The sequence below is a fragment of the Fusarium fujikuroi genome, chromosome FFUJ_chr12 (genome assembly GCF_900079805.1).
Source record: "Fusarium fujikuroi IMI 58289 draft genome, chromosome FFUJ_chr12".
Taxonomy (NCBI): domain Eukaryota; kingdom Fungi; phylum Ascomycota; class Sordariomycetes; order Hypocreales; family Nectriaceae; genus Fusarium; species Fusarium fujikuroi.
The window spans coordinates 64,035-86,652 of NC_036633.1; the positions used below are offsets into that span (position 1 = coordinate 64,035).

Sequence of the window (22,618 nt, forward strand, 5' to 3'; positions counted from 1 at the left end):
CAGCCATTAAAACAAGGATACCCAGTCAACTTCTCAGTAAAGGTAAATTTTATCATCTTGAGAGTCAGCATCGTCGCTCCTAGGTACAGTTGTGATGGTTGTGTTAACAACTTAGCTAGCAGGAACACTCTACTAATGAGGAATCTTAGCTATGGGATAATGTTGGGAAGGGAAGCTGGAAACAAAATAGATTACGAACAACAAGGACATCTGTTATAGACACCGGTGGTTTGAGGCCGACATGACAGAGTATGAGATTAATGGGCTAACTGATGTATCTTTGACAGGATCCCCGTAAAAACCAGGCACAAGAGTATGCCTAAAAGGCTAGGATTATTGAAAGCAAGGCGACCTTTGTTTGGGCACAAACATCTCAGTTGCTCGACATCTGTGTGTATGCGCTGTCTAGTCATTATTTGCCTAGAGTCCCGCTGTTTAACCAAGTGTTGGGTTCGAGTTAGAGCTGTCGCTTTCCAGAGCGCCCGTCTTGGAACCCTCACGTTGGTCCTCTTGGAAGAAGCTGCTAGATATACGTGAACAGGCTTCGCAATCAGTATAGGAAAGAGTATGTCATTATCGGTGTTTAGAATACAATAAGCCTAATATCAGTAAAGCAACTTAATAAACTTAGATGCTCGAATGTGCTAATCATAAATCTCGTTAATAGCAGCAACTAAAAACGGGTAGGGGATCAAGTATGGCAGACCTTTTCGGCGTCCCAGTTGAGATGCCTGCATGGTGTCGCTGACAAACTTGTCTCCGCCGGCAAGAAGGATCGGTACTTCAGTCTCAAGCTCAGTCAAATGCAAATACAGGACGCAGCGTGTCATTCCCTCCGCATGACCTTCAATGCCCCTTCTTCGTCCTAGCAGCTATCCATTAGCCCAGCCCTACCCCGTTCCTTGCAGCCTTCTTATAGTCTGCTAAAGATGCACAAGTAGGTAGAATTCTGTAGCTGCTCCGTTCATTTTGGACATCGGTTGTGGATAGCACAAGCTCTGATTGATGCAGATGATGATAAGCTTTGCAACTGGTTGATGGATCCAGTTGCGATGAAACCGAAGCAGATTCGCGGATAAAGATCTAGATTGACGAGGTTTACTTTGAGGTGTGGTTCTTTTGCCTTATTCCATCGTGCTCTTGAACTTGCCAACCCTGTCAGTTCTGCAGATTGAAGCTGCAACAGCTGGAACTATTGTCTGCCGTCATGTCGGACCAGATCCTGTATCGGTCTAAGTTCGATCTGAACACGCATCAAGTTCCGCTCTTTACCAACTCTCACTGCCTGCTACTTTCTCACGGCTCATTGAAGCATATAAGGCATAGTTTCACTTCTAATTCTAGGGATCAAAACGTAGGACCACGTGTATGCCCCTTCCCTGAATGTCAGTAGCTAAGCCGGACTTGAATCTCAGTTGCGTTGCCATTGCCAAAGATAAGCTGAGTCCAGTTGAAGACGCATCATGTATTGCATATTCAGAGCACAAATGACGACAGCATCTATAACCCTGATAAACATCGCCCTGGAGTCCTTTATCAGATAGTCAGGCCTGATTCTATTTTCTGCCTCTCCCCTTCAGTCTCGTGAAGGATAGCATCTTTATCGATGGGATGGATGCCATCTTGATCTCTGTGCTACATTGAAGGAATTTTCAACATCTCCACACATCAAGCTATCTCTAATCGGCCGTAGATTTTATTCATAGACAACTTTGGCAATGATAGAAAGCACATGATGAAGATACACGACCTGACGCGAACGGATATACTTACTTTTTCCAGGAATCGACTCGAATCTCATCCAAGATGGGTGACATACCGATCTCGGGATGAACAACTGCAGTACATTGAGGAGACAATTGCAGACCGAGCACAAGAAGTGTTCCTGTGGGCCTTCTTGGTTGCTAAATCGCTTCAAGACGGACTCACGAATGGTGACACGGCCCAACAGCTGGGGCAACGTTTGGACAATCTTCCAACAAGTCTCAAACGCTTGTTCAAGTATATGATCGATCAAGTTGATTCAAGTTACAACGCGAAAATGGCTGGCATGTTCCAGATCGCACTCTAAGCTCAGGAGCCTCTTAGATTGGATCTCTTTGGGTTCCACGATATGGAATACGAGGACGCCCTGCGCTGCCTAGTAAAGGAACGTAGTGTCGGAGAGATACTAGACCTTTATGACGAAACTCGCCGGAGAATTAATACTTGGGCCAATGGACTTTTGGAATGTAATCAAGGCAACAAGGTCGACTTTTTGCATCGGACTGTCCGTGACTTTTCTTCGGACCGGAGACATGCTATCATATCTAGAGGCAAAACGACGTCCCGACTTTGATGTTTATTTCTCAATCACCAAAGCCTAGGTAGCCCACATCAAGTCGACACGTTTTAGTGACGGAATCGTTCAACTGAACCCCCCAAGCCATAATTCCGGTATGCTGATTGATCGATTAATTCTTACATGGCAGCATGCATCAAAAATAGCAGCAGATTGGTCGGATAAACTGTCAGAACTACTCGATGAACTCGAATGTGCCTTTGACGAAATGTTTCGAACGAAGCAGGCACGCTTTCGAATGGAGGTGGGCGAGCCAAAACTATTATTCCGTGAAGAGGTCCTACGATCTAATGCGGCATTATACGTTACCAAGAAGCTATTCGATTTTCCCGACTACCTATCGAAATTAGTCCTAGCACCACTAACCGTTACGGTGGCAGCCAAAATCCCCCCAGCCGACACCATTTGCGTACTCCTATAGCGTGGCGAGGATACCAATAACGTATCACGAATCTCGGGCAATGTGTTTATGACTCCCTGGGTGCACCTAAGCTTCCTTGCATCACCTTGGAGCTTCACTGGACTTGGGGAGGAGGTATTAAGCGACTCTTTGGATCTCAGATTTCACAGACTATTTCTCTCTTACGGCGCTGACCCAAATAGCACAATGTCTGGGTGCAATTTCACCGTGTTTGCTATGTACCTTATGACTGTATTCTGTGTGCCGGGCTACATCCGCCAGTCGGACGAGTACCTCCGTACACTAAACAGGTTTCTCACTGCTGGGGCCAATTTCGGCGCCAAGATGTATCTCAGTAGCTCTAACCTGCGCCTTTCGAGTCTTGTACAATGGTGGCCGAACAAGGGGGAGGAATCATCGGTTTTCGATGCGCTTCTTCAAGGCCTCCAGGCCCGGGCGAAAATGGACGGTATGCAACAGGCCAACGGCAGATTTATGTCAGAAGTGGTTTGCACAATCCTTGTTCATGAGAAGACACCCAGACATTATGTTAGCAGCTTGGGTGACATACTACCTCAAGTTTTTAGTGAGCATATCGCCAAGCCGCTTCTGCGGATGATCGGCAATACGTCTGACAACTGCCAGGGCCCGAGCGAGAAGGACAAAAAGAGACAATGTGAGACTATAGATATTCTTGATTGCGACAAGAGGCGCAAGGCAAAGATCTAAGGAGTGCACTGGCGTTGTCAGTATCATGATAACGGAAGTCGGCGATCTTTCCTGTCTCGATATGTCAGCATCGTTCGTTTCGTGCTAACTACCCCAAAGCCAAGGAGATCACGATGCTACCCATATGTACTGAGGGAGAGCCGTTTAGATGCAATTGAATGGTTTCGTAGGAGTAGATCTCTACGTCTTGATCTAATTTGCGAGATACGCTACCTGAGCATGTAATGACTGAGGGTATGCTGGAGAACGGGCAAGTGCGGGCGTGCATGTTTGCAGTCAAGATGCTGCGAATAATAATTCTTTCAAGATCTTGCCCAAGGCTTGGACTTACTCAGAATCGTACCAGACTTATGATGACCAAGTTGTTTGTGTAGTTGAGGTCCCCAACTAGCCAATAGCCTTAACCAATGACTGTTCTCACAATGGGTACATTTTGGTATTTTGCACAGAAATATACCTGAGTTCTGGGCTAATTAAGTTCAAGGCACCTTGACGATAACTCAATATTGCAAATAGTATCATATTATCTTTCATAAATAGAGGCAAGAAAAATATAACTATGGGACTTACGGCAGAGAGTACCGTCAACCGATTAAGCTGAGGATGGCCATAAGATGAGGGTCACCTTGTCATTATTTCACAGCGACCCATGTCTCTCAAGCCGGACTAGATCTCTCTAACATCTTACAATTTAATACTTACAGGAGGCCCATAGAAAGAATAGCAGGTGGCGCACATCACTATGGAAATTGAGACCACAAGTTTGTTTTATGAACTCAATTGTATCATCAATGCAGCCAAAAGACGAACCATCTGCAAATGCCTCAAACGTGCTCTCATTAACTGACTACGTGCTCTCGTCATCTTTGTTGCCTGCCACATTATCTGCGAAGTCGTCTATGTCCATCTGGAACGCCATTCAAGCCAGTATGCCGAAGTGCATCTCTTCTCGTCTAGAAGTCCAGTCGACTGAAATGCCGATTTCGGAAAGGCACCGAACTGAAACACGTCGATCATGTTCATCACTACGCCAGGTAAACTAGGCCAAGGTAATAATAGCACGGCCTTTTCTGGTATAGTTGTCAAGCTTGGTAATATATTTGGCCCCGTTGCTGCCATACAGTGTTTGAACCGCTGTAGACGCCGGATTAGCGGTATGATATTACTGCATACTTGAACTTACCTGCAGAGACGGTAAAGAACGCAGTTTAGGTCTGCAACTCGGACCTTAAGCGCTCTACAGGGGCATTTTTACCATTCAAGAGTGGTTGTTTAGATGAATTGAAGTGGAGTAATCTTATTTGTACTCTTCTATGCGAGAACGATGTTCAGACTTGGTGCTTTGTCCCGTGGTTTGTTTGACATTGACGCGAATAGTTCAGTTGAACGAGAGGAAAATGCTTGCTTAACATAACTCTCAGACCCTCCTTATTCTCTTCAAGCGAGTTAATTGTGTCCGTGGTTGAGCGAAAGTTTTGACTGTCCTCTTCAAGGAAATCGCTTTCTGGCTTGATTACCGGTATTGAATGAGATCTTTGAACTAAGGGAGCGACGCCATAAACAGTGCCCTCGCTGGCCCCTTTGGGATACTTGACACTGGTTTTAGGTAATAGTTAATTGGACAAGGGCAGTGTCGATCCGGGTGTAAATGGGATCGAGCCTGGACCTCGATAGACCATCTGACAGACTATCGACTCCTGCAGGTCCCACGATAATATAGCATTATCGACCTTGGGATTAATTACGCCCTTTTTGAACAAGATTCTCTCGTTTGCATCTTTGTCGTTTTCTCTATCGTAGGGGTCATTAGGAACTCGTTTGAGTCCGAGGACAATGTTTGTCATAACAGATACAACCATGGCAAGCAAAGTTTCTGGTTGACCCTTTCGCCCAATTAGGATCAACCAATAAAAATAAGCAGCTCGAACCAATTCCCCATATATATGTTACAACGACTGGCATATGACAGCAATCGCCTTGTTTCCTCCCTCGAAACGATTGACCGAAACAATCGACCGAGTGACTGGCATCTTTTAGCTTATCGAGTTTCGCCATACAACCCTGCTTAGTCTGCACCTCAGCTCCTGTTCGACTACATTTTATCGACCATGGGAGCAGGCAACATGGATTCAGCAGCTACCCGCCATGAGACTCCGCAATTACTAGTACTCTGGATCTCTGTACTATCTGATCCATATTGGCAAATGTTCCCAGGAGGGGAATGCGTATTGCCTGTGAGTCATGTGCTGGTCGAGGACCTACAGTATTGATATCATTAATGTGATCGTTGATGAAGAAGCATGTTACTACGTGATGCCAGAGATCTTAGAGGGAGGAACGCAGGCGATCGTGGTTATTTTTGATAAGTCTGCTAAGAGTTTGCTTTATGATATTGCCGACTGAAGCTTTAAAATAAAATAAGTCGGCACAGACAAACACTTATATCAATCACTAAAAAGAATATAACAAATCACATAATTGCGTCTATTTTACTACCTTCACCTACGCGTCACAATGCCCGACTCCCCTTACCTGCCAAGATACGAGTAATACATATAGCCAACAGTCGTTAATACCCTTCGCCAACTCCTCATTACCCCTCAATGATGTTGATCGATTCAGAGGCAAATACAAATAACACTCCCAATGATAGGAAAAGCAACCAAGGCTATACATCTACTTTCATGCACTGCACTTGTGGGCGGGTCATCCTGCTCCACTAAGTGAATCGGCAGTTTGAATGCGCAATCCATGTGAGTTTGTATGCCGATTGAGCCACTTGATGCTTGGTTATGCATCTATTATCCGGTAAAAAGGGGCATAAATTGTTTCATAAGATAAAGTTCTTCTATGGTCATGGAAAGAGGACTATTTCAAACCGTATAATGACGAAACTCTCGTGGCGGTTGCGGGTGGTTTCGAGTGCTTCTCCTAAGATGGGGGCCTATCTGGTCGATTGGCCGATGGGCCGGTTCGTAGTCAAGTCACGGATCCGGTCATCCTCGGGTTCCTCCTCAGTTTCATCGTCGAGTTCACCCTCAGGTCCATCTTCGTGGCGATGGTCTGGGCGATGTCTGGGGCCATCCCTGGGGCAATCCCTGGAGCCGCCTGTTGGTGAATGGGGCGTTGAATTCAGATAGAACAACACAGAATGGACTACCTTGAGCACCTTGACTTGTAGATAGACACGCCACTGGCGAAGTTTCTCGGCGAAGCTATCGGCTGCAGATGCGACGCGATCGAGTGTAGTCCCGATCATCAGGAAAAGGGCGTTCCCAAAGTGAGCTGCAGAAGAAGCCACCCTTAAGGGATACACCAGCAAACCCAAAATGACGAGTCCCACCACGATAAGGCTGGCAAGAAGCCCGCAAGCAAGAAAGATAATGGCCGCAGAGATAAGCACGTCCATAAAGACCGGGAAGCCGCACATAACTAGCATGATTTGCGCGGAGCAGAATAGAAAGTAAACTCCAACTGGAATTGTCCACTCTGCGCGGTGGTTCCAGTACCAGTTGTAGTGGTACCACAAAGCCGCAATGATGATGATTGGAGTTACCGTATATCGGGGATCCATGGCTGCGGTGTACTTTATTCCATCTTGAACATTCTGGCCAAAAGGGTAGATAGAAATCATAGGAGAATCTTCTTTGGGCTCCCAGATCATATCCTCGGTGAAATGCCCCATGTTGTTAAGAGCTGGCATCTAGTTGTGGTCATGAAGAGTCGTAATGGTCTGTGGTTGTAAGAGCCGAGAGTTGCAAGGATCAATGAATTGGTAAGGTTGTCGGGAATAGAATGAGATAGTTTTGGCGGCCTTAGGATTGAGTATTTGTACTCTTCCCGAAAAGGGTATCACAGCCACTGGCAGCGACTGGTATAGCTGTTCACTCTGCTCTCCTCGATCGACTGTATCTAGTTGCTTGCTGCCTAAAGGTTTAGGCTTTGGTGTAGATCTAGGTGATAGATAAGAACACAATATTTCGCTCCCTGACAAGACCTAATTAGGGTCTAAGGGGTACGAACAATAGATGCATGTACTCAGACCTTGTTCTGCTTCTCCAAGAGGCTATTTCAGCAGTGTATTGCCATCTGTTCATCATTGGTACATCGCACGCAATGATGGGTTTATAACTCAGCTCACCGTTTGGTTTAAGTATATAATTGTTCAGTGCAATGCCGCCTAGACAAGAGTAGACCATGACACTGTCAGACTCAGAGTAAGTTTATGGAAAGGGGTCAGAGGAAGAACCACTCGCCTTAGCAAGTAAGCCAAGACCAGTAATGCGAATTGAGCTGAGGGTTTTTCGTCCAGAGACGGCCTGGCAGCAAATAGTTCAGATCTATTTGATGTCATTGCCTTATCTGAGTCTGACCGATAATATGCGACAGCCATCACTATACTTAATGGCTGTATGGCTTATATCAGTTTCCCATTTAACTGTGATAAGGTTGAAGGGCCAAGAGAGGCTTCATCCTCCAAGCCACAGAGGTAAAGAAGACGTGAATAATAACACATACAGGCAAGATAATGATTGCCCTCGTTGACGAGATTTAGCTGTGAGGTCTGTGGTGTCGTCTACAGATCGATGCAGAGGTAAGGACTTGATTTTGATTCCAAGGTCAATACAGTAGTAAGTAAAAAGTAATAACAGTGCAATACATGGAAGAATTGAGCACCTCGTGAACAGGTGCGCATTTGAGGCTTGCTTAGCGCTTTATGGACTAATAATACTTTGTTCTCTCTTCACAGACATGCGAGACCTTGATAATATATGATCGTAACTTTTTTATTTAGAAACTTGGAGAGCCTTTTGAGAATAGCAAGGAAGATCCGAATTTACTATATTCAACGTCAGAGGATATCTCGCTATCTATGAGATTGACCCGCCCTCTGTCTACTGGATGGTTTATAATGACATGGAATGCCGTAAGGCGGAGTTCGACCGGGACTCATCTGACTTCTTGATTTCACACAGTACGGATCCCGAGCAGAATGGGTTGTCGCATTTAGCATAGACACGACGTAGTGCACTATCGGTCACATGAGGCTGACATGCTGTGTTATATGAGAGAAAGACTGATTGGATTAGCTACAGGCTGCACTGACTTCTTCTCAAGAAGAAAAGTACGTGAGCCGAGATGCCTGAATGTTCAGGTTCCATTCGCCCATGAGATCTTTTGTTTTCAGGACATTGGTTGATAGTTAAAGTTTATGACATCTCAACGAGACATATCAAGCTAACACACTATGTTCTCAGGACATCGCGTCACTTCTGAGATGCAAAGATGTACTCTTAAAGAACAAAATACTTTTTAAGAACCGTGGCGGCTTCATATCTTCTCGCTCGACGAATCATCTGTATTTCCATACTTGTATCTTATACGACTTACTTAAATATTTGAATGGACTTCAACTGGATCCGTTGTACTATCATGGTCATACTGACAATTCTTTAATATGATGCATTTGCCTTAATCCACCAGCTTCGCGGCGCCATGGACTTCAAGGCTGGTCTCATATAAGCGTCCGGCATTTCAGATGATGAGTCTTTCGCCTCGCTTCTACGAGCACCGAGCCTGATAAATTCCAAAGGCTTATTTTCGAAGTCCCAAATACTACGGGTGCTGGTCATCTTGTCTATGTGAGTGAGTGCCCGTCTATGGGTCGAGCACTTATGGGAGACTGGCCTGTGCTCAGTCCTTCAGAACGAGGCTTTTGACAGTCACCACGTGTCGTCTTTTGGGAGAACATGCCACTTACTTTCTTGTTTAGTTCTCTTTTCTCGAAGATGGCAACTGATTCGTCCATCAAGGCTTCCCTGTGAGCTCAGGCTATCATGATGTTGACCCATGATGGTTGTTTGAGATGGACTCGGTAGATGCGGAAATTATGTTCAACAGACTCAATTCATACCTCAAGGGCTGGACCTTTAATCCGTAAATGAGGTGTTTCCGTGGAATCGTCAAAGCCGCAGGGCGACTGGATCATTGAGAGGCACCAGTGGCTGACGGCGCGCCTCTATGGACTGTCGAGTTTGTCCACTCGAAGTTCGCAAGCTACTGGTCGCTACAAAATGCCTACAGGGCCTTCGTCCCACCGGAGACTGTTCAACCCTCTCCACTCAAATGAGAAGTCTTCCTCTGCTCTGTAGCCTCCCGGTCATCGCAATATTCTGCAAGCTCCTGACTAGAGTTTTTGCTTCTCGTGCGCCTAGGTTGTGTGACAAGACATGGCCTGGGCAGTAGGAGATGCCTGTATCTAAAATGCAGAACTTGAATGTAGACTCCTGAACAAGGTGGAGCTTCGGGTTATCTTGTCGTAGGGGAGCTTCAAATAGGTTCTGTGTGAGGAGCGTGATGGGGTCGTCAAAAGATCCATCACCAGTAGATATGTTATGCTTCGTTTGGAGATACTGACTGACTCTAACAGGGCTGGGCGAAAGGAGCATTCAAGCATAGAGGCCACTGAAGGGATTGACTTATGAAAACACTGCATCGTTGGACATGGTGCGCTGTTTGGCTTGTAACCGATTCTGTCAGTAAGAGTAATATGTAGGCGAAAAATACTTTGACAAAGGACACCAAGTGGAATGGTAGCCGACATTTTGTTTTGAGGTCTTAAAAATTATGGAATGAGGAGGCATAGCCCCAAAGCTCCCAGATTGTACGCTTAACGATTTAGCTTCCAGAACATGCCTTGCCAACAAAATGTACTTTTTGTTCGCGTTGACAGCTACACAAGATCACATAGATCCAAAAGGCAAGGATACACAGGCCGCAAAGGTTAGTATTGCATTACCACCGGTAATTTACAGTAAGGTCTGACAGTAGGATAACTATGGTATCACAGATCAATGTTATTAAACCCTAATCTGTATAACCTTTACTCCTTAGCAACAGCAATTTAGCCACCGTTGTCACCACTGGCGGAGATATCGGAATTCTGTCGGCAAGATGGCAGAGAAAACACCCTTGGCATTAGGTATGTGTTGGTGAACGATACGCTCCAGCGATGGCTGCTATTCAGTCTCAGGCTCGCAATGACGATTGGCCACCACAAATACGATGCAGAAGACGAGCGAACGAGCTGACAACGGAAGAAACCTTATGAAGGTCGAGGCCTTTAATGGACCGAATGCTGATTAGCCAGAATCGTCGAGTAGTTATGGCGAAACACCATTTTCCTGTAGGAACATCAGCTACAATTCATAATTGAAATCTCCCATATAGAAGATGCTGTTAAAGGTATTTATGTGATGCACCATGAAGGCTGCCGTTTCCAAGCATTTCCAAGTGAATGTAGGTGTTATCTGGTGTGGAAGTTCTAACCACCTGGTATAAATCTGTATGATATTGAAAGGAAGCGTCCAAGTCCTCCATTGCACCCAAAAAGGTGCCTAGCGTCATTAAAGTACCAGGGCGCTCTAGGCTCTCGCATATGACTCTTATGCGAGATTGGTGACATATCAAAGGTCTGTGCGGTCGTGAACTCAATACTTACCCTCGACATATCATAGCTATGAGTGTCAGGGCTCCTTCCATCCGAACTAACGGCTTTCCAATGCCGCAAATGGGGGTTGATGAACGAACTGGATGGTAATACACGGCTTCTTGAGCAACGACATGACAAGGGCAATTTTACTCTGCAGGCTGTTCCACACAAAAGACCTCAGGAGCCATGCCTATTGACTTAACCCCCAATATCTGGTATCATATCATCACGTCTCAGAACCTCTCTAAGGGCAGGCTTGAAGGCATGGGATTAAGCTAGTCGAGGAAGGCTATAACAAGGGCTCACTTACAGAACAAGCGGAAAGGCAACGCTGGAGTTCCAGAAAGAACAGCCTCACTTGTCGCAGGACAGGATCACCTACAGCATATCAATAAGCAATTATCGCAGCTCTCAAGGGAAGTTAAACAAAATGTGTTGGTACGAGGTTGTGATCCAGTTACCACACTTCTTGTTGGTAGCAGTACACAAGATGCGAAGGCAACAGAACCAGCTTTAAGTTATGAGCCTGAGCAGTTGAATAGTGGTTCTTATAGCTCTGACCCAGAAGCGACTACAAAGATTACAGGCAATGCAGAAACTGCTCAAACCGTTCAGGTACCATCTATGGTCACAGAATTAACGCGCCAGGGGTCTACGGAGATTGCTTCGCAATCGGAGGGAATCAACCCAGTATCATCTGGGACCCTACGTCGCCAAGTAGAGTCTCACCATCTACCAGACAAGCCGACAGAGTCAAGAGAAATTCGCCTCACAACCGAACACCTATCGATACCAACAGAGCCACTAATGGATTGGTATTGCAAATACGTCTGTTATTGTCCATGTCACGTGAGGTCCAACGCTGGCTGGGCTTGGAACACCCTAGACAGCCTGAACATCAGAATCGATGGAAAGCCCTTAACAGCACTTCAATACGGTTGTGTAGGATCTAGTCATCCTCAACACAAGGCCCCGGGGATGAGTATCAACTACCAATTTCCTAACTGGTTTCAACGTCGGCTACGCTTCCAGCTGAAGGGTGAGCTGAAACCGGTGGGGTCCAATATTTCCTTTAGCTTTAGGGCTCAGAGAGTGGTTTTTTCCGACCATTCTATTTGGGAATCCGTCCGCTCCGGTGACATGAGTATATTGGTTAATATGGCCATAACAGAATCCCTTGCGCCGAGTGGCGTTATAGACGAGAGAGGAAATACTCTTATCTTTGTGAGTTTATATTACGTTTGCCATCAGGGATGATACTTATAACATCAGGTCGCTCTCCTTTCACGCCAGTTTGACATGGTCCAGGAACTGCTTCATATGGGCTGCACTATCGATCAACAGTAAAGTCTTTTGCCTTTGCTGGACCAATGAATTTAGCTGATGGGGTTAGGACCGCTGGACTAGCCCGAGAGATTCTTGAATCACGATATGACCGTCAGAATTGGCCCGAAAAGTATCTCCGAATCTTATGCACTCTAAGCGATGATGGTGGTAAATCGTTCCTGAAGCCATCCGATTCAACACCCCTTCACGCTGCAGCTAAAGGGCTTCTGGATATGGAATCAAATGGAGTGGTTGAAAATGACTATCTTGATTCAAAAGACGATAATGGCAAGACTACATCGCATTGGGCATGTGAAGCAGACAACATCACAGCAACCAACTATCTTCTTCGCTCTGGAGCGAGTATCAACGTCAAAGATAAGGACGGAGTCACCCCTCTGATGGTAGCCGCGAGTCGAAGCAGTGTGCAGTGCACTCGAGCACTGCTTGAATACAATGAATGCAGTGTTCAAGCTGCCAACAAGCAAGGGAGGTCTGCTCTCCATTTCGCAGCATTGTCGTCACAGGTCAATGGCCACCACATCATTAGGCTTCTCCTGGATCAGGGTGCAGATCCAAACTCAACAACGGCAGGCGGTGAAACGCCACTACTTGAGATAGCTACATCCTATACCTCTTCTCTATCAGTTGAAGAGATACAAAAACACATACAAGCGCTGATAAACGATGGGGCTAAACTAGATGCTTCTGACAAGTGGAACTATACCCCAGCACTGCAGGCTGCAGCAGAGAACAACCACACCGCCCTTGGCGTATTGCTTAGTTTGGGTGCGCATACCAACAAATTTGATTGTGACTTGCAAGGCTTTCTTCACATTGCAGCCTTGTATGGTGACAAAAGGACTATTAACAGCCTCCGCGACGCAGAAATTACGACTCTTGATGTTGAGAGCCTAGACTATCAGCGTCATAAACCAGCTGACTTATCCGAATAGCGCTCGAGCGGAGAGATGTCAGCGTGGTTAGCAGCGACAAGCAACGAAGAAAAACTACACTTCAAGCTGCTTCTCTCCGAGATCAGCAAGCGAAACCTTGCTGTTGACATCAGCTGCTGTAAAGCGGTCGCTGACGCACTTAATCTTGGTCAATACCATCTGGCTATCGGCCTACTTAAAGGGCTCATCAACAAGTATGCAGATTGGATCAAAGGGGAAGAGTTCGAGGTATTTAGAGAAATCAAGATTGACATTGAAAATGGGAGGGTTGAAGCTGCGATGACTTCGCTACTAAACACGTCTGTGGAGTGGACAGCACAGATGGATAGACTAATCGTTTAAGCGATCTATTAACGCTATATGCTCCTGAGACGCATTTTGGAGTGATAAGAGTCATGGATTGGTGATGATAAACGCCAAAGGTGGTAAATATATCTTTCCCCCAGCCTCATGGAGAGGAAAATGTAGAATTACAGCAGGAATGCCTACTCCAGTCGGGGAATGAAAGAAAAAGTCTCACAGAGAGATTACTATGTCGTGGAGTCTTAGAGGACTGTGACAATTTTGAGAGTTTAGAGAAGACATTAGCCTAAGTGCCTAGAGGTAAAGAACGTTATGAGACACAAGAGGGCGATATAATGGCTGCCCTTGCTGCTACCCATTTTGCTATCATAACAAACCTTAGAGGGTGCACTTATTTATATATAGATTGAAAGAATATTCTTGAGCATAATGCTTTACCAAGAGGGACAGGTATGGTCTGGTGTATATCATAGCTTGAGACGTCCCAGAGAATAGGAAGAAGAGTGCGGTGTTGATAGACTTCTAGAAGTCGGTATGCTACAAGCTCTTACAGTACATTTCATTCTACTATCTAATATACGGGTAAATATGAGATTTCGATGGTGTTGAGCGAAGGTCTTGAATATATTTAATAAATTGACCAGCAGAATCTATATAGGTCCCATCCAAAATGCAGAAAACATACTTGAACAGTCCAATGTACCAAACTTTGCCAGAGATAGAGAAACATGCCTATGATAAAGCATATTCTGTTATAATGAACTGAAATAGTACTAGTAGTAGTTATTAGCATGGCAAAAGAGGTTCTCAAACCGGAATATGTTTATCTAAGTTTCTATTCATTTATGATTGCAGCCACAAGTCCTCACTGCATCAATTTCCCCTAAACAAGGGACTCATAGGCAGAGCAAGGAAGAACAAGAGAACGGGGAAGAAGTGGATCAACCTGCTATCATCCTCCTAGGCAACCGGGTGAAAGGGAACAAGATTCGCCTTAAGATCGGAGGTAGAATCGCCCTCCAAGAGCTGTTCTGGATTTTGTGTCATGATCATGTGGTATCTTTGACGCTTTGGAACTCACGGGGAATGATATAGAAGAGTCGCCAAGTTCGCAGCTTGTTTTTCTTTTTGCCGTGCTGTTTTGCTGTGCCTTTTTCTCGATCTTCTTTAAGGTGCATTCTGCTTATGAGATAACCGGGTATTTCAAGACGACGCGTTAAGGCTCTAAAGACGTCAATCACGTCGATAGTGCAAATCCGATATACACACTAAATTAAGGGACACATCTGATTTGCTGATCCTGGTGTTTGGTAAATGTGATTTGGTGATGAGAGTGGATGTGACATATGTGATATATATAGCAGACATTTAGCGTTGGACCTAAGAGAGCTACAAGCTGGAGATGTCTTCGCATATCTATCGACAGAGCGAACCCGGTCACCTATCCAGGCGCACTCACCTACCAATACTCTCTTCTATTAGTAGCAGCTCATAGACGCTGGCACAGCATTTCGGAACTGGAAACACTCCGAAAACTTCTTCAAGGTCATGCAGCTTCATCAGGTACCTAAAACCCTGCCTTTCCTTCCAGCCCCTGATCTGCCTCTCACCTCATTTCCTCGTGTTTCTACACTCTATTTAAACTCCCTTATCTAAAGGTTTGTTCTGGGAACTCTCAGCATATTTGTGAGGAGGTTTATTCTATGATTCCTCATTCTCTTTTAATCCTCCGATGATATCGATAAGAAGATTGCAGAAGAGCCAATCATTTAACTCTGGAAGACCCACTCTGACATATCGCGTTTGAGAAAAAAAGCATTCTGGCCTGTGCGCATCTGGCTCTAGGGTATGTGTCTGTCTGGTATGTATTTGTCTTCTGTTCGAATAACCCAGTTCCTGTCTGTACTTGGTCTGGCAAAGCCTGAATGGCATCTTCAGAAGAACACACAACAGGCCAATCTAACAATCAGCCTTAGGTTGCGAGTACTATCATGGTGACCGTAGCTTCTGGCGAGTCGATCTGTGCCTCACCTGAGGGGAAACATAATGATAGCTTGATGCATGTGATCACTTAGTTCAGTGCCAGAACCTGCGATACAATACCTTTGTTCTTTCTTCTACTTAACTGGAAGAGACCCGTTTGGTCTACGCTATCATTACAGAGGTTCAAGAACTCAAGGCAATAGACATTTCTCAGTTTGTCTTATCCATGACAGTGGTTTGTTTTTATGATATCATTGCCACTCAGTTCAACTACTATCAGCGGTTTGGAAAGGGCACTGGGGCAGCAAAAGATGGAGCAATTGGCGTGCTACTTATTACATACCAAGTCCTTGGTCAACATTAGCTCAACGACCTGCCAAACCTTATCTGAGCCTTTCATCCACAACTCCGAAACTCCCCTTTGGGGTTCATTTTGCTACAAGGGATTCTGCGAACCGCTTCAAAACTCTGCTGGTCCTTGTTGGATAACTGAGGTAGGGGTTCCTAAACTTGATGGCTGCAGGGGCGCCCATCAAGCTTGCCGAGATTAAGCATCACATATTCGAGCTTGCGGCTATTCAGCATGTGGTGCCTTGACATGGCCGCCTGTCTGACGGGAATAACAGTATTTAAACTCAATGGCGATGATTGGCAACAATGACACGAACTGAATCCATATTCAAGAAGCAGTCCGATGTTCCGCCTTGTGGTCTTTGTTTTCTGATCATGCAGCCATGCAAGTCACTCTCCAAGCTTCTGCTCTGATACATGGCGCCAACCATTTGGTGGACTATCAATACAATAAGCTTAATATTATCAGGCAGTGCGGACTGTCCAGAACTTTATGAGCTCGGGTTCCCACTCTATGGGCAAGCCAACTGAACGAGAAGGCAATTCATCTCCACAGCAATTCCTTCAATAACACTTCTAGAACTTCATCATTTTCCTCTCGGTATTCTGTCGTATGTAATGCTCTACCTTCAATACAGAGAAATAAGTTTACCAACAGTTGGCACTGAGAGTACCAAGTGATCGGCAGCACTTGGCAAAGACCCTGTGGTTGGGGAAAACCCCACGAGTAGAACTCTGGAGCTGTAGGATCTCCCAGATGTCGTTGCATTTTACCCATATGGCTGTGTTGATATCTGTGATATTTCACTGTGACAGATACGCAACCGTCAGCAAATATGATTCATAGTGACATCATGGTAAACAGCCAAGAAATGATCGGGGTATGTTACTGAGCCTGCGGGTCCAACATCTGCAATACAGAGTCGGAGCTGCTTACCGAGATAGTGAATGGAACAATGCGTTCTGGGTCAGCATCCATGCTCTTACTCATAATGGATAAGAGAGCCCATGTAATATGTAAGAAAATTTGCAGTTTATTGTCATATTTGAGTTAGACGAGAAACAACACTGGGAAGAACCTCGACAAATCACCAGCCATCTTTTACAATCTTTATATGGCGCTCTTACTTTCATTCAGCGCCCCTTAGTATGTAATATCACTGATCTTAATTTTAAACACTCTAAACTCATTACTGGCTTGATTATATCTCTCAATATCGTCCACAATTATGGACACGGCGATCCGGAGGAAGTGGTGAGGGTAATATCGACAGGAAGACCTGTATCCCCGTGGGCCTGGCGCTTTCCCCTATTGATATGTTAGTCTCCAGCGGAAGTATCTTGTAGATCAGATAATGCAGCAATTGCAGAGACGCTTGGGAGACTAGACTTACCCAAACCTGTCGCAGTCATCACGAATGGCCTCTAGGGCAGATATGATATCTCCCTGCGCGACATGCGTATTGTCGAAAAGGAAATTATTTTCAATGCAAAACTTGACACCCTGTGTCTCGCCTCCAATAAGATGTTGAGCTTTTACCTCGATCGGAAAGTCAAAGGGCGGGTCAAAGTTATTGGACCCGACATTATTAATCAGAACCTGTACCGCATCGATTGCGATATTTGCTTTACGGTCGCTGAAACAACCGAGGGCTTGGGATGAAGAAAAGAAATTCACTAGAGCAAAAGCTGTTGCGAAGTGCATCATTGCTAGATAGAATAGCCGAAGCAGAGAGCTTAAGTATGGGCGAATAAGTGGTAATTTTAGAAGAAGCAAAAGATTAAAATTACGGAATGAGGTGCAGATAATCCCGTCTTTTATCATTCGCAAGGGCCTAGTATCGTAAGGGCCTAATGGTGTATTTGGAAGTATACCCCAGGGGCTTATCTAAATGCCCAACTGAGTCAAGTTATCATTGCCTCTTTGTGACGGTGAACACGATGAGCCGAGAGAAACCAGGCTAGCAGAGCATCCCTGCCAGGGCCCAGTTCCTGATTCTGGGCCTGGTGATCAAGGTCTGACATGACCGAAGTCCTTGGCAGCGTATCTTTAATTATATGAAGCGACCCAAAATCTGACATCAGCTTCCTGGTGTCGAAGTCGTCCAGCCTCGACGCCTCAATCCACTGTTGGGTAAATCCATTTCCAGAGGGAAATGGAAAAGGTTCAATCCATGAATGAGAACGACACGTAGAAGCATGAGTAATCCGCTCCGAGCTCGCTGTATTCTTCGGCCAGCTAATTCTAGGCAGATGAACCGATGCCATTGTCTTAACCTGGGCTATGGGTCATCAAACGTGGCTAGGGGTAGTCTGAGGAGAATCAGGATGCCGGCAGAATGGTACAGACAAGGCAAGGCTAGCATGAGAACAGAATCTTGGAAGTACAAACATTCTTGCTTTGGACCTGGTATGGAGCCCAGTCAGCAAGGTCTGGTGGGATTCTCCTCTTGGGCTTTATCGAATCCATTTGCACCTTCCTCAATCAACATGTAATTGAAAACACCAACTGATTGAATCATGATAGAATCGGACACGTCTTTCACCTTGCCCAGATTTAATACCTCTTGTCTTGTCTCGATGTTGGTGAATGAGTGTCGTGTTGACATTGCGTTGACTTGCAGTAGCTGATTGACATTTAACATCTTGCCCGTACGTGTTTTCTTGGTAGTCTTTACCTCTGTGGGCTGGAAGCTGAAGCCTCTCTTTACCCCTCAATCTTATCATAGACATTCAACATCGACGTCGCGTCTTGCCTTTATATTTCTGACTGTTGTGAAATACTCAAATTATCGTCTTAATAAGCGTCCGGTTGCCTACCCTATTTGTATCCAGTAGACGAATCTTCATCTCTGAGCCGAGGGAATGACAATGTATATTCTTCACAATGCTATCACATACATATAGGCGCCCTCTTAAACTCTTGACAAGACGTGTTGATATACAAGCTCAATATGAAACGTGCTTAAGTCTAAACCAGACCTAACTTCATATTCTCTATTCAAGTACTAGACTTCCCTGCATTGTTGACAAAGTTGATATTTATGAACCAAGTTAACTACTCTGAAATATAGATATATCAATAGCCAAACCAGAGTCACCGTGTATCTGCTGTTTGCCTCTATTAATTATACTTTAGTCAGTGTAGTTTAGAAGGTCCAGTAAATAGAGGCATACCCAAATCTTCCGCATTCATCGCGGATATTTCGCGCAGCAGAAACAATATCAGCTTGGCTGACATGGGTGTTGTCGAAGAGGAAACGGTTGCTAATACTGATCACGGCACCGCCATGGGTGATGCGGAAGAATGAGCTCGCTTTGACCTCAAGGGGGAAGACAGCGTTGACATTGCCTGAGTCTACATCGTCGATGGCAAACTCAATATCTGAGGAGAGGATGTCTTGCCCATTATCTCGAAAGCAGTTTGCGGCAAGACAAGACCCTGAAAGAGTGGCTAGGACGATAGAGTTTGTGAAACGCATCTTTGATAAAGACCCTTAATCGTTGGGATAAGTAGAGTCGCCCGGATAAACAACAGTGCAAGAGCGATAAAATTAGATCTTTTATATAGAGAAAGTCAGTTTAGAATATGTCTTAATGGGTAGAATAACCCCTGGTGTCTTAGGAACAGCTGGCTAACTCTCTTTTAGAAGATGTAACCGGGGCTAGAATACGGACTCATTATCTCAGCAAAGAAACAGGGCTACTTACACGAGGGTGCATATATAAAGAACGAAAATAATTCATCATTCTAAATATAGCCTAACGAACCCAGTAAAAGGCACTTGCCGGTAAGGTTATGTATGTGTTTCACCGCTAAAGCAAAGCCCAGGAGGTTCTACACAGCCTCCAATCAGTAGGGATTTGGAATACTAGATCACAGGGGTACACAATGGATGGTCGGGCTATATCACTAAGCAGGTCCCCGACACCATAATCGTATTCCACTTAGTAAGCAGTGCCGGAGCTATTGACCCTATGCCCCTGTATTTGTTCTAAGTGGCACCTCTAGCTTCAGATGGGTTGCAGCTTCACGACCCTGACTCGTGTAAGGCGCGTGATGTGAGCCATCAGTTGTGGGGTCTATCAACTCAAGGCGAGTACAGTAACTCTCTGGCGGCTGACTCTTGAGCAAGTGGAGACGAAGGACCCCAGCTGTGTATCAACCAGTGTCGTTCTACCCTGGATCCGTAGAGCCCTCGTTAGCAAGCATCCGCCATCTCAACCTATCTAAGCTCAGCAGCCTCAATCCCCTTCTCCAGCTGCTTCGACAATTATAATGCCTTGGAGCTTCTCTGGGTCAGCTAGAATATCTCGCTAATTGCTACCTGGACCCGGCTAACAGAAAAGAAGCCTTAACAGTTATGTTGACTGCTGGCTATCATTTCCAAACAATTTTGAATGAGCAGAGCACCCTCAAATACATCCTAGGTTACCGATTCAACTGGACACCACACATGAATCCTCCCCAAGGAGTTCGATCTCCAGTATCTGGCTCCGACCGAAAGGTCGAGGAGGGAACAATAGCTTAAGAATGAAGGACAAGGGAACTCTCAGCATCACTTGAGATAGTTTGTCTAGGACCGTTAACACTACCTCTGCGGCACTTGCTGGAATGTTTATACACGAAGATCTCAGAAACGGCCTCAGCAGATAAATGGGTGGTCTGTTTAAAGGTGTGGAAGCTTCTCGCAGCCCGATAAATAGAAGAGCGGCTAGAACTCAGTCTTCGTCTTTGCTAAGCTCAATGGCCAGCTAAGCCCTTTCCGATTAGCAAACGCCAAAGGAATCGTAGGAAGATTTAGATACAACTCATCTATGAGGTGTCCCTTTGAGGTTGAAATCCATAAATTTTCGTCTGAAGAGATCAACACCGGGAGGAACAATACTGCAAGCGAGATCATCGAGCATTTCGTATCTCCAACAAACCAGGAATCAGGTGGATGGCTTTTGGCCCAAAGGAACTATCCTGTCTTGCCTTGACATCTTTCTGTTCTACTGACCTGACTATTGTGGCGACATTTAATCCAAGTGTATGCATTTTCGGGGCTACAGGAGCCCCAAGATCTCGATCTTACATTCTCGATAGATCTTGCAACTCAGCGGCGGATTTGTATTGGCATATTTCCCCGTAACTGGACATGATGATGACTGGTTCTTGTCTGTTGGTGGTTACTATCCTTCGGTTCGCGTACCTGATCACTCTCCGGTGGTGCCCGCTAAGAGAGCTGTGTTGTGGATCTAACAGCCAGATATCTATCACTGGAAAGTCCTACTTTGCTACGCAAGCTCGACGTGGCATGTCGAAGCGGACGCGCCTTTGCGTCTTTTAGTGCATACTCAGAATTTCTAGCGTTATACGATCCATTTTAGTTTGAAACTCGAATCAGCGTTATTGTATATGCATCTAGAGTTCTTAGAGTTATCTTTCGGAACACCAAGATATCTCTTATCTCTGGAACATAATAGAAATATGGAATTGCATGGCCCTCCGTTGGCTGGCGTGGTATATATTTACGTGTGTTTATCGACATTTCAGTCTACATGGACTGTCGAAATGCACGTCTTTCAGACAAAGGAAAATAATTCACAGGCTCTTTAGCCACTCACCAGATAAAGGAGGATAGTAACACATTGTATCTATTCTTGGCGGAAGAATCGCGACACATAATAGTCCTGATGTCGATTCACCTACGAGCTCAGTGACAACTCAGAGTGTGCAATCCATGCTTATCCGTGGTGCCCAGGAATAACTGAAGGTCGAGCTCGGTTTCCCCATTTCAACTTGAGTCGTGAATACGAGTGCTTGAAATTTCGAGGTTGAACTTGGCTCCGGTGTAGAATAGCCAACGAATCAACAGACCCGTACTAGATATCACCGTCAATCCGCTCTTGGAAGTCAACGAGAGAAGGTTGATATGGATATTGAGCATGTTGTAAAAAATGACCAGGAGCTCCTTGGCATCTACAGGATGTGAGTCCAGATGCATGTCCATGCAAACCTCTTCATTCTCAGATGTTACGCCATTGCTACAACATTGCAATTACTTACCTTCTATTCTGCTGCCATGCTCGGCATCTCGATAGCAAATGTAGAGACTTTCTTGCCAGCTGAGAGATTGATACGGTAAGATACAGATGCAAGAATCAGGGGTACCGGCCTTTGGTGAAGATTGAGAGACTGTTGAATTAAGTCCAATTGCAATGAGACAATAATCCACCTATCTGAAGATCTGGAGACAGTATAACTATAATACAGAGCTGCTTAGCATTCCAAGTGTTCGAGAAATGGACTTGGTGGCAGCGTTCTGTTATATTCATTGTGTACAAGTAAATTGACAAGACTCAAGGCTTCCTCTGCAGAATGTTCAAAGCCAGGACACTGTTTTCCTTGGTTCTTAATTCATGATGGGGGAGATCCGGACCTCGGAGTCCAGGCAGTTAGGATTATCTGAGAAAGAACTCAATCCCCTGAAATTTAACTCAGTTATTGGCAGAGTTAGAGAAACTAGCTACATCTGAGAACCAATACTAACTTTTTTTACCTTTATCACGAGAATGTAGCAATTAACAGGGGTTGGATAGCCATGAGACGCCAAACAGAGCAGATGTAGTGATGCCGAACATACCAGTCTGATCTCTTGTACGGTAGATACAGGGCGGGCAGCTTAGATTGTCGACCTCAAGTCGATCTATCCCATTTCTAGCTACCATTAATATTCCTCCTGGCCAAGGGG

At 45.2% G+C, this 22,618-nt stretch overlaps 5 protein-coding genes; 2 read left to right on the forward strand and 3 right to left on the reverse strand.

The window, feature by feature from the left end:
* Window positions 1-2,987: 2,987 nt before the first annotated feature.
* Window positions 2,988-3,470, forward strand: FFUJ_14247 (uncharacterized protein; the record flags this gene model as incomplete). Its single annotated transcript, XM_023571104.1, has 1 exon — window positions 2,988-3,470. The coding sequence occupies one exon, from the start codon at window positions 2,988-2,990 to the stop codon at window positions 3,468-3,470; it is 483 nt and encodes a 160-aa protein (XP_023438169.1).
* A 2,944-nt stretch (window positions 3,471-6,414) lies between these two features.
* On the reverse strand, window positions 6,415-7,155 carry FFUJ_14246 (uncharacterized protein; the record flags this gene model as incomplete). Its single annotated transcript, XM_023571105.1, has 1 exon — window positions 6,415-7,155. The coding sequence occupies one exon, from the start codon at window positions 7,153-7,155 to the stop codon at window positions 6,415-6,417; it is 741 nt and encodes a 246-aa protein (XP_023438170.1).
* Window positions 7,156-12,120: 4,965 nt separating this feature from the next.
* FFUJ_14245 (uncharacterized protein) lies at window positions 12,121-13,586 on the forward strand (the record flags this gene model as incomplete). XM_023571106.1 has 4 exons in its annotated part: window positions 12,121-12,186; window positions 12,235-12,305; window positions 12,356-13,193; window positions 13,245-13,586. The coding sequence occupies 4 exons, from the start codon at window positions 12,121-12,123 to the stop codon at window positions 13,584-13,586; spliced, it is 1,317 nt and encodes a 438-aa protein (XP_023438171.1).
* Window positions 13,587-17,108: 3,522 nt separating this feature from the next.
* On the reverse strand, window positions 17,109-17,586 carry FFUJ_14244 (uncharacterized protein; the record flags this gene model as incomplete). XM_023571107.1 has 2 exons in its annotated part: window positions 17,109-17,190; window positions 17,276-17,586. The coding sequence occupies 2 exons, from the start codon at window positions 17,584-17,586 to the stop codon at window positions 17,109-17,111; spliced, it is 393 nt and encodes a 130-aa protein (XP_023438172.1).
* Window positions 17,587-19,030: 1,444 nt separating this feature from the next.
* Window positions 19,031-19,363, reverse strand: FFUJ_14243 (uncharacterized protein; the record flags this gene model as incomplete). The annotated part of the gene is made up of 1 exon (XM_023571109.1): window positions 19,031-19,363. The coding sequence occupies one exon, from the start codon at window positions 19,361-19,363 to the stop codon at window positions 19,031-19,033; it is 333 nt and encodes a 110-aa protein (XP_023438321.1).
* Window positions 19,364-22,618: the final 3,255 nt, after the last annotated feature.